Source organism: Danio rerio, chromosome 21, assembly GCF_049306965.1.
Source record: "Danio rerio strain Tuebingen ecotype United States chromosome 21, GRCz12tu, whole genome shotgun sequence".
Classification (NCBI taxonomy): Eukaryota; Metazoa; Chordata; class Actinopteri; order Cypriniformes; family Danionidae; genus Danio; species Danio rerio.
Window position 1 is genome coordinate 22861500 of NC_133196.1, and position 13036 is coordinate 22874535.

The following is a 13036-nucleotide window of genomic DNA, read 5'->3' on the forward strand; positions in this document are numbered from 1 at the left end:
CCCCCATTCGCTGTCTCTCGCGTTTCCCAGAGAGCATTTTGTGGTCTGAGATTTTCCATCATCGACTGGGGGAAGCTGTCCAGCAGTCTTGATGACTTTACAGCAGCGTTTTAAGCATTCATCAGGTTTTTACAACCTATATTTGACTCTCAAACCTCTGTCTAATACGATTTGGGAAGTAGTGCTGTCTAGTCTGTATGGTATATTAGGCTTTGGTTGTTTTATATGTGAGTGTTTTTTGCAAACTAACATTACTGGAAAATGACGTCGTTTGATAATGTGCAGCAGAATAAAACAAGACTTTAAATCTCCAGGTAACATCTCTTTATTTGATTATCATTATACTGTAATGCTTTGGTTATGAGATTGAAAATTCATGCTTTACTGTGTCGGAAAAAAACCTTTATCAAAAACCAACTAACTAAACTGCAACTTTTTTCTCGTATAGATAGCAGGCTAATATATGAAGCAAACTCTCTTTATATAATGAAAGTGGTCTACAGTCTATGCGTTATATTTAATTAAAGATTCCTCAGTATTTTTTTGGTTTGTTTTTCAGCACAAATACCTCAAGCGTGTGCTTCACAACAAAATATTTTTACATTTTAGTGATCAAGAGTGGAAATTTTATTTTTTAATGTATAATATTTACAGCTAATTGCCATAAAAATAGGTTTAATTGTTTCCACACAAAAGTAGCTAAAATCATGGATGCACTGACATGGATTTTTGGGCCAATATCGATAACTGATAACTCTTAAGATTTGGAGGCGGATAATCAATATTTTAGCCGATAAATATAAATATTTCAAAGTATTATATTTTTATACAGCGAACAGCTGATAAGAAAAAGTTCATAAAAGTTTGAACTGATTTTATGAATAGTTGAATAGACTACTTAATTTCAAAAGGTGATTTTATAGACCTATATTCCCGGTTTCATATAAATCAGCATGCCAAAAATATGCATTTTTCACTTAGGCCAAATAACAAGCAACTTGAATGTTGCATAAAAAATAGGTTAAATAACAAAATGGGATTTATTTAAACAAGTAAAAGCAAGCAACGCATTATTAATAACAAATAATGATATTAGATTACAAACAACCCAACGAGTTGTTTAGCACAAGTGCACCGCTGCTATTACGTTTACATGTAATATTTTTCCTGAGGCGATTTAAACCAAAATACACAACGACACTCTATCAAACATCTACAATGATAAGGAATATACTTGATGAATTATTAGTGCACAGAAACCACACAAAGAAAAGACGGACTTTGAAGGAATAAACAATGTAACAATCAGAAAAGCTTCGTTAAAGTGCACTGGACAAGTCTGAACAAGTTCGACCCACGCATGCGTAAGGCAGGTAGTTCTGTGCATTATGTAACCTATTGGCTTAAAGATATTGGCCAAATTGATAACATTGATAACATTAAAAATAGCATTTATCGGCCGATATCTATATGGTCGCCGATATATTGTGCATCCCTAGCTAAAATAACAAAAAATAAAATAAATAAATAAAACATTTTTACAAAATTTTAAGAAATATTTAAGGAAGAGCAAAAACTAATAAAAAACAAACAAATCCCTAAAACAGAAAAATGTTTTAGTAGACTGATCAATTTTATGCTTAAAACGTGAACATACTGTAGGAAAATAAGGCTTAATATACTGTAGCAAGTAGCATCTTGATTTAGGAATGTTTCGATAGTTGTACTGGAAAACAAGATAAAATTACTGAGGAAGAGCCTTTAAAAAGCCTCTATTAATACTTTAATTATGAAGTTCACTGATAATATATGCTTAGATATTTACATGACACATAATACAGAGTCTTCACACATACTGTGTGCAATAATGTGACAAGAATGCAAATAATGTAATAAGAATGCAAATTCACATCTACTGTACATCACAGTGTAAACAAGAAAACGTAAAGACCCCTATCAGTCATAACAAACAAATCAAAACTCAGATTGTCAAACTGACAGCTAAAATAACATCCAACCGGTCTAAAAAAACAAAATAAGAAAATATCTTTTTACCTAGAAAAATCAATCAAGGGCAGTAATCCCTACAGAAAATAGATTTTTGTACAGCATATTCACACTCAGTTTGATCTCTTGATTTAAAATGAGATTCATATATACGTTGGCAGCTTAGGTCAAATATTTTATATTGGACTATACTGTACATGTTTAACAAGCCAGACTAATTGCACATATATGCTGCCAGAGTTTTCACTGTGCATTATATAGACCTTGTATTTACGGCAGTTTAAATGCAGTATCCACCTTTTTCCTACACCATATTATGCTTTGCGTGAATTATAAGAGTAACTTCCATTAGACTGTAAACAATTAGTGACTTGTTTAAAAAATTATATATATAAAGAGGTGGTATTATTCTTCTCATATTTCAACCATCAAGTTTTAAAAGACAACATATTACATTCATTTTGACTTACCTCAAGTACTTCAAAGTAGAATATTACTATTATGGTCGCAATGCATATATTCTGGAGAATGAAAACACAGTGAACTAAAAGAGCTTTGGCCACAGAAATACTTGTAATACTTATGTCACATAAAACATATGAGGTATAACGTCATGTTGATGGATAAATAAATTTTCACTATGTACAGTTGAAGTCAGAATTATTAAAACCCTCTGAATTATTAGCCCCGCTGTTTGTTTTTTTCCCCAAGATCTGTTTAACGAAGAGAAGTTTTTTTCTACACATTTCTAAACATAATAGTTTTGATTACTCATTTCTTATAACTGATTTATTTTATCTTTGCCATGATGACAGTACATATTATTTGACTAGATATTTTGACTAGACAGTTATATACAGTTTAAAGAAGTGATGGGCAAACTCTGTCCTGGAGGGCCGCTGTCCTGCACAGTTTAGTTCCAACTCTAATCAAACACACCTGCTTTTAGATTTCTAGTGATCTTGAAGACACTGATTAGCATGTTCAGGAATGTTTGATTAGTGCTGGAGCTAAACTATGCAGGACACCGGCCCTCCAGGACCAAATTTGCCCACCCCTGGCTTAAAGTAACATTTAAAGGCTTAACTAGGTTAATCAGGTTAACTAGGCAGGTTAGAGTAAATTGGCAAGTTATTGTATAATGACGGTTTGTTCTGTATATTATCGAAAAGCTTTAAGGGGCTAATAATTTTGACCTTAAAATGGTTTTTGAACAAATCAAAGCTGCTTTTATTCTAGCCAAAATAAATAAATAAGACCTTCTCTGGAAGAAAAAATATTATTAGATATACTGTGAAAATTTTCTTGCTCTGTTAAACATCATTTGGGAAATATTTAAAAAAGAAAATAAAAAATCAAAGGGGTTAAATAATTCTGACTTCAACTGTAGCAAAGACCTATTATTTAATTAGATTTTTTTAAAGGAAGTACCTCAAACAGGAAGTGCAAACCATAATCTGAATTGCTGGAGTCACATATGGAAAAAGGTGGATATCGGTGATATTGTTCTGCTCATAAACCGTGTTGACTTTGGGTCTGGCAGTGCTGCAGTGGACATGAGGATGCTGTCAGACGTAGTGTTCTCTATGGTTGATGTAGACGCGGTCGGCTCCGTTCTGATGGCAGATCCACTCCTGATAGGACAGTGAGTGGTGTGTGGGGCTGTGGTGGTCTCTGTGCCCAGTCCTGCTGGGCACGCGCTCCGACAGTTCATAACGTCGCTCCATCCGATGAGCCTGCGCAATGACAAGACAGATAGAAAGTGTGTTAGTATTCATGTGCCAATCTATTATTAGGAGCTCCCATGGGTTCTTATGCAGGGAGACAATTAAATTAGCTGTTTAATGTGATTATATGAAAGGAATGCAGTTATTCTACATATCAGGGATGCCAGTTGATGGATGCCAAGCATTAATCAATCAATAATCTAGTCGACCAACAAAACAAACAACCAATCAGTCAACCAACCAAGCATTTAGTCTATAGTCAGCTATCCGACTGCCCGATCAATCAATCAACCAATCAATCAATCAATCAATCAATCAATCAATCAATCAATCAATCAATCAATCAATCAATCAATCAATCAATCAATCAATCAATCAATCAATCAATCAATCAATCAATCAATCAATCAATCAATCAGCCATCCACCCACCCACCCAACCAGTCAACCAATCAGTCAACCAACCAGTCAACTAGTCAACCAACCAACCAACCAACCAACCAACCAACCAACCAACCAATCAATCAATCAGTCAGTCAGTCAGCCATCCACCCACCCACCCACCCAGCCACCCACCCAACCAGTCAACCAATCAGTCAACCAACCAGTCAACTAGTCAATCAACCAACCAATCAACCAATCAATCAATCAATCAATCAATCAATCAATCAATCAATCAATCAATCAATCAATCAATCAATCAATCAATCAATCAGCCAGCCAGCCAGCCAGCCAATCAAATCAAATCAAATCAAATCAAATCAACAAATCAAATTAAATCAAATCAAATCAAATTGTCAGCCAACCAACCAACCAACCAACCAACCAACCAACCAACCAACCAACCAACCAACCAACCAACCAGCCATTCAATCAATCAATCAATCAATCAATCAATCAATCAATCAATCAATCAATCAATCAATCAATCAATCAATCAATCAATCAATCAATCAATCAATCAATCAATCAATCAGCTAGCCAGCCAGCCAGCCAACCAATCAGCCAACCAACCAGCAGTCAGTAAACCAACCAACCAACCAACCAACCAATTAATTAATTAACTAATCAATTGGTCAGCAAACCAACCAATCAATAAAGAAGTTCAAATTTTAATTTATTTTTTAAAAATTAAGTTAAATTTACTTTCCATGCTATTTTAACTTACATTACATAAAACTGACTTAAAACATCAGGGTAAATCTTGTATGGCCTAAATATGTTGAATAATGACCCACTTTTTTGTTAAACACTAAACATGACTTATTGATGTGAAATACTGTATATATTTTTTTACAATATATAGTATTATAAATTGATTATTAAATAGATGTTTGTTAATTATTATTTTATATATAACAAGCTTTTCTATTGTTTCTGTTTTCATTTTAATTTCCTTGGTAAGAATTGTTGAATAAAAAGGGGGAAATTCACTTTAAAGAATTATGTTTAAAAAACAATTATGTTTAAAAAATTAAATCTATATAAAGATTTATAAATGAGAAAAGAAAATAACAAAAAAACACAAATATCTTAATGTAAATTATAATAAAACAGTAAATATGACAATAGAAACCTAACAAAAAAAAGCTACATTATATAAAAACACACAAAAAAGTTAGTCTATAGTGAAATAACAATCATATTAAAGGGTTTTTACAAGATGTTTTTACAGGAAGTTGTTGAAAAGATGTTCTTTCCAGAGAACAATCAGCTGTCTAACTAGCTACATAGCAGCTGGTCCTTTCTGGGAAACCTTCTAAACCAGTTTAGACCACCTTGAACCAGCAAAACTCCTGAGACTCCAAGTGTATATATATATATCATAGCAGCGTTACGCCAGGAAAGACAAAAATTGACAAAGTAAAAAAAAAAAAAAACATGGAAAAAGTGAGCTAAAAGAGAGCATATAATCACTCCTTAAATAATAAGGAACATGCCAGTAGTCATTCTTCAAATGCAGCTCCAATATAAAGTACCACAGTTGGAGAATAAATCAGATGAGCGGTGGGTCGTCTAGTGAATAAACAGGGCTTTACCTGAGAGAATGAGGCCACCTGAGGGGCTTGAGAGGCCAGCGGGATGCCAGCAGTTCCTCTCTCTGTGTATGGAGGAGGAGGCTTGTGTGTTGGAGGAAGGTCAATCCTGTAGAAGAGCAAACACCAACAACAAATGGTTGTATTATATTATTTAGTACACACGTTACTTGATGTTTTCACACAGTGAGCTCAAACATAATTTATATTGTTAAATTATTTATTTAATTTATATTTGTATGTTAAATATATGTAGTGAGACCCTTGTAGACACTCTCTTAGTAAATGTAACATCAGTTTATTTTACAAGCTCAAATAATTTTTTGAATCACAGTACAGCACCAACATACTTGAATATTATCTTATTATTTTCCATCCATTAGAGCTTTTTTAAATAAAGTATTTTATTGTCAAAGAATTTACTTAAATATTTCCAAACATCAATCAAAAACTGAAAAAAAAAATACTTTTTTATTTTAAATATGTAATTTGAGGTATTTTATAATAAATATTGGTTATAATTGGTAAATTAAATATTTAAAAACTCTCTTGGTCACTTTATTTTGATGGTTCATTTTGTTGAATTTAAGCAACATGCCAACTAATTCTCATTAGATTATAAGTAGACTGTTAGGTTGGGGTTAGGATTAGTGTGTTAACATGTACTTGTAAAGTTTCTTATAGACAGTTAAATGTCTGTTGAAGGAGCATTATCAGCAGATTTTAAGTAGACAGTCTACTAATACTCAAATGGACCGTCAAAATAAAGGGTTACAACTCTATTTAATTAAATATCACTGATCAGCATCAAAATACTAAGCAAAAATTCAAAAATTTAAAACACTAGGTTTTACCCATAGCAACATGTTAGCAAAATGCTTTTAATTAAAATTAAATAAAAATAATGTGAAATAAATATACAATACAATTTGGCGTAAATGCTCAGAATAAATGCTGCATCATTTTTACACCAATAAACCTGTTTATTTAAATTACAATAAAATTTCACCCATATATTGATGTTATTAAGATGTGACTTCTACACAAAAGTCTTGTCGTTGATCCCAGTTGTAAGAGCAACAAATAATAACTTGACTTTTTTTGAAGAAGTGGCAGAAGGTAGATTTTTCTGATGAATCATCTGTTAAACTGCATCCCAATCAACACAAATACTACAGAAGACCTATTGCAACCCACATGGACTGAAGATTCTCACAGAAATCAGTCAAGTTTGTTGAAAAAAAAAAATCACGGCTTGGGGTTACATTTAGTTCGGTGGTGTGCGAGAGATCAGCAGAGTGGATGGCATCATAATAGCCTGAGGTATCTGTGCTGCCCATTACATTACAAATCACAAGAGAGGGCAAATTTTCAGCAGGATAGTGCTCCTTCTCATACTTCAGCCTCCACATCAAAGTTCCTGAAAGCAAAAAAGGTCAAGGTGCTCCAGGATTTGCCAGCCCAGTCACCAGACATGAACATTATTGAGAATATCTGGGGTAAAATAAGGGAGGAGGCAGTGAAGATGAATCCAAAGTGCTGAACTCTGGGTCTGGGAGTCCTGCAAAAATGCTTTCTTTGAAATTCCAGATAACTTTACTTATTTACTTTACTTTAGTTATTTGAGTCATTGCAGAGATGTAGGGATGCAGTTCTCCAAGTTCATGGGAGTCATACACAATATTAATTCTTTTTCCACTGCACCATGACTTTATATTCTTTACTGTAGTGTAGAATCACTCAATTATTATTAAGTGACAAGACTTTTGCCTAAGCAAAGTCAGACCTTACTGTTCTAATTAAAAATTAAGACATGATCATAATTTATTTTGGTAAAATAAGCGTAATCTATAGGCCTTTGCCTTTCATATAAGCCACTTCTGATACCAAATGATCAACTAGAATTCAAGCTATTATTTGTTGTTTCTATAACAATACAAGACTTTTGTCAGGTAGTGTATGTAAAAAAATGGTGTGGAAAATAAAATGGACGTATCACCTTTTGACCTATGAATGTGACTACATTACAAAAATTACAAAACCAAATGGCATGTTTTGTAGAAATATACTCTTTAGGCACTATTTTCAGGCTAAACATTTCACAAGAATGGTAAAACATTGTAATACTTTTTGGAGTCTCTGTTTGCCTTCTTGTCAGTCACTAGAGGAAATGCTGGTCAAGACTAGTCTAAAGAATGAAATGTGTTTAGTCTGAGGCACAATAACAACCACACCTTCTTTTAGTTCTGGGAACCCAACAGTCTGTTTCACATCCATATTTTTCATACTGAACATACAACAAAAATGGAAATTTGAGAGTTTTCCAGTCTTCCCATGCAAGGTGTCACTTTTGACTCAATCAGCAGCAACTCAAAATGGCTACCGTGTCCTCAAGCCCTTTCTGTCACACGGAGACATACTTTCTCATGCTCTCTGGACCTCTAAACCAAACACCAGCAGGCCACAGTAAGGCCTGACTACAGGAACTTTGTGTGGATACACATGTGGGTGGAGGTGTATATTAGAGATATACATAAATACAACTGGAGCTCATTTTAAACCTTCAAACAATAAAGAGAGAAATGGAAACAAATGACTCTGTTTTGAATTACTGCTGTGATTCTATATGATCAAAGTAATACGCCTGTACTGTACAGTAAATGCCCTTGATGTGGTAAACTTCTATAAGATATTTATTTTGATATATAACTACATACTGCTGGTCTCCAGTGCATCCACTGCTAAAATAAGCTTGCATAATTATTTATGATCTGACACTGACCACAAGTAAACCAGCATTATACAGATGAATTAAATATATGTCCTGTGCACAGATTTGATGGGATAAGCTCATGGTTGACCTGCTGATGAACTTATTTCCACAAGCCCTATCGAGCCTAAATATACAGCTCTACTTCAGCCTCTGAAAACATTCACAAATCCTCATACATACATCGGCGTCTAGCTCTAAAGTAAAAGTTTGCCCCGACATCAACTCAGTGATGTAAATGGTGATATGTTTACATTTCACCTAAAGCAAGCTTGGATTCATGTTATTGTCACATGAATGGCTAAAGTGCACAAAGCCTAAATCACATTTTTATTTGTTAATGTACCCACTGTTAAGGTAGTCTAAAACCTTGGAGTAAACACCATCATTTCCACAAACACACACTCAGAAATAAAGCTGTTAATGGGGTGGCATCCTTTCAAAAGATACACTGTAATTTATTTGTACATGTCAGTACCTAAATGATTCATGGGACATTCTACCAGAAACGTACATTTTCACTTATAAAAATGTGACAGAGTCTGACCTTTAAGCTTGTCTACCTCAAAAAAATCATATGAAAACAAGCATAAAATCATACAATTCAATAGAACACATCCTTGATCACTGTCAGCTTCTCTATTAAATCATGTCATAGACTTAAAGGTGTATTGCATACATTTTATGTTTAATTTAATGCAAATGTGACAGGACTGAACGAAACATGGGGACAATTGTAAATGTATTTGTATTATATATTTGTAGTATTTATTTGTAGAATTTAATTATAATTTCATGTTTTTAAATCAATTGATGTGAATGATAACAATTTAAACTTGCTATTTCTGAAGTATTTGTTTTTTTTAAATAATAGTTTTTAGCATAACAGAACTATTAAAGCTGTAGGTTCAATTAGGCTGAGGACAACAATGATAGAGTTTGTACAGTGTAAAGTGTTTTTAATAAAGAACAAAAATCAGAGAAGCAATTGATTGATGTATTCCTTTCAAAACAACTCACAGAAATCAACCATCAGTCCATTTTAGACATTTTTGGGATGAAATACTTTTTATTCTCTGTATTTATGTTTCTATTTCAGGGAAAGATAAAGTACGTTTCCGTAGAACGTCCCTCGTGTTAGTAGCTTAAAGCCATATTTTAGTACCTAAAGGGTCCGATATGGACCCTTGGATCCTTGTGGATATATGAATATGGAACCACTTCAGTGACAGCTTCTGTACCTAAGAGTGAAGTTTAATTTAAATTAGGGCAGGGCGATTTGGCCTAAAATCAAAATCTCAACTAATTGAACAATTTAACTTGATTACGATTAATGAATGAATATTTGTTTTGTTTATTTATTTATTTTTGTCCTTATATTTAACTGACTGGTTTTGTATAGTAATTATGCTCACATATTACAAGTGAGAGAGTTTTGAATGAAGGGTGCATTACTTGATTTTAAAACAATTAAAGAAAAACACTCACTATCTGCTATCTATGATTATTTATTACACAACAACATTAAACAACTGAAATTAAAACACATGTTTCCTAAAACTAACAAATACCTTGCACTTTTGGAAACAAAATTAACTTAAAAATTAATACTTATTTTCAATGTAAATGACTTTATTGTAATAGAAAATATGCCGTCTTAAGGCATATCTGGTGCAGCTTTCAATCATAGTGAATGTAATGCAAACATGCGACGTGTAGTTACATTTTTTGAGAGGTGCGACCGCATGAAGGCTGCGCCAGACCATATCTGTGCGTTCAACACAGAAGTATAAATCAGCCTTAACAGAGCAGGGTTACGTGACTCCACACGTGGTGAGGAAAGTAATCAAAAAAATTGTCCTGGAAAATTTTGATGAATTAGAGGTTCTTAAGATCAATTTTGATTACTTTTCGATTAATTGCCCAATCCGAATTATTCAATCAAATTATTTAATTGCATGTATTTCATATAAATAATATATCAGATATTACCTAAAGCAACTATGGAAATCTGTAAATGTTTGCATTTTGAGACACCGTTTCAACTGAAATGTACTTATAATATTACTTTGGACCTCAAGGACACATATTTCTACTAAAGTTCCATTGGCATGATTAGAGATGGCTTCCTGGTCCCTACTTTTTCCTCATCCATCATCTCTCGGTTCAATCTAAAGTGGTTTATTCTCCCACTGAACCTCTTCTATTTCTTTTTCGATATTGATAAGATTTGACGTGGTGTAATTGAGATATCTATAATAATTTAGTCTGCAACTCTGCCTCTCTGAAATGGAGCCTGGTTTCTCTGAAAGTTGATTCTCCACTTCTGTCAATTGATGGAGTTTTGGTTCCATTGTCATTGTTGTCTCTAGCATGCTTCATTGGAGCCAGTAGAGCAACTCTTCAGTATTATTTTTATTAAACTAAACTGTTTTAATTGAACTAGAACTTCACCAACATTCTACTTCTACTCTGTCTGTCTGATATGCTGAATATATTCCACAATCTGAAATATTGTTATGTTTTTTCTTATTCTTTATCTAAATTAAGGTGATTTGACACAATCTACATTGTGAAAGTGCTACAGAAATCAAGATGATTTGATTAATTGTCTGTACCCCGATGGACTAAGGTCTATTAAGCTTCTGCTTTGTAGCTTTGAGCATTGGGAGGTCCTGAGGGTCACCCTACCCTGACCTTGAATTCCCAAAATGCCTAATAAATAGAGAGACACCTTTCCTCGCTCCCTAGATTTAGATACTGGCATGTGAGTCCCAAAGGTCATCAACTGAGGGCATAAAGATAGCCATTAGAGAACAAACAAGGAATCTCAAATCCTTGCTGCAAGTTTTAAAACCTCTGCATTGACAACCAATGAGAACGAGCTCTTGAAATACAGAGTTCATTCACACCTCTTAGTTAAAAGCCCTTCAGGGAAAATGCCTGAACTGTGACCTTTCCTCATATACGTGTCCATAAGCTCTCCATTCCTCAAGGGATCGACTTTGCCTTTGTTTTTCCACTTCCTATGGACATTAATCTCCAACCATTAGTACATTGTTTTGTATAATTGATTTTCAATGGACTATCAGTCTTTCTAATGTGTCCCTGGCACTTCCCATGTAAAATAAAAAACAATCGGAAGGAGATTGAGCAGTCTACAACAGTGTTTTATGACTCATTAAGTCTATACGGACTCACATTAGTATTTCCCATTAAAAGTTATGACTGATATAGAGGATTAAAAGCAGGAGACGTAATCTAGAGAGAGGATATGGCGAGTACATTTGTGGAGAGCAGGAAGAGACGCAGACGGGCCTGGAAACTCTCATACAATCCACCTGGATGTCCAAAGAGACCAAATAAGGGCCAACATTTTGGACTTTGCATCAGAGGGTGAGCGAGATTGTATTGTTCTCATGCAGTTTTCTATCCTCTCACGTATTAAATGCACAGTTGAAGGTCAGATTCGTTTGTTTTCCTGGAACATTTTCCAATCGTCTTGATTTTAAGCCAAGACCTTGACGTTTAAACTGCTTTAATACTTTAAATGCTGCCACATCATCAAACCAAGGATGAATTCAAGGTCGCTTTGGGTGAATTGTAAGCCGCCAAAACCAAATCACAACATAAAATGGAAATAAACATGGAGAAAGATCAGTAAAATCTGATGAAAATGTTTAAATCCTTTTCTTTTTTTTTAATAGTTCTTAAAGAAAATAAATTTTCTCAATCTTGGCTTCTGGGTGTAATCAGATCTAAATGTCAAGAGTTATATGGACTTTTTTTCTCTTTTGCTTTCATTCCGGCATAAGCGCCATGTGTCAATGTCCCAGCGCTGCTTATCTCTCGCAGAGTCCCTGCTGTCTCCAGCGCAGCAGCAGCGTCATCCATCAGCACAAACCCAGCTGTCCCGCTACTGATCTGCATGCAGCCTGCAGCCAAAGTAAAGCTGAGCCAAGACACGCAGAGGCTGAACAGGGATCAGCTCAAACAGATAAGAATGTCTCTTCTGAGAGTGACGCTTCTGACAGCACTGGTGAGAACTTTCAGAGAGGCTTTACTTGGAGATAGATGATGTTGATAAAGATAGCATTGTAAAAAATAAATAAATAAAGTAATAAATAAAAACTAACAGTCAACAATTCAGCAAAATTGAAAACCTTGGGGGTCTGCTCAGCATGTGTTTTTATATTTTTTTATTTAAAAAGCCAATTAATTTAGTCAGTGAGCTTTAGTTTTACTTGATTTAGTTGGATATGGGTGGGTTTGAGAGAATTTGGTGTCTGCATTAAATATCTAAAAAGTGTGCAGTACAGACACACATGCATTATACGGTGCATCCGGAAAGTATTCATAGCCTTTCACTTTTTTCATATTTTTTGTTACAACCTTATTCCAAAATGGATTAAATTAATTTATTTCCTCAAAATTCTACACACAATACTCCATTCACAGCCTTTGCTCAATACTCCGTTGATACAGTTTTGTCAGCAA

The 13036-nt window shown here is 34.1% G+C and overlaps 1 protein-coding gene across 1 annotated transcript in view; it reads right to left on the bottom strand.

Annotated features, from left to right (window-relative positions):
- Nucleotides 1-311: 311 nt before the first annotated feature.
- The window catches only part of nectin3b (nectin cell adhesion molecule 3b), a 112321-nt gene continuing 99596 nt past the window's right edge, over nucleotides 312-13036 (bottom strand). The window contains exons 7-8 of the mRNA XM_068215860.2: nucleotides 5773-5878; nucleotides 312-3743 (exon numbers count right to left, since the gene is read on the bottom strand). Of these exons, the coding sequence (XP_068071961.2) occupies nucleotides 3576-3743; nucleotides 5773-5878 (274 nt within the window). The 3' untranslated portion in view covers nucleotides 312-3575. The remainder of the gene's footprint in view (nucleotides 3744-5772; nucleotides 5879-13036) is intronic.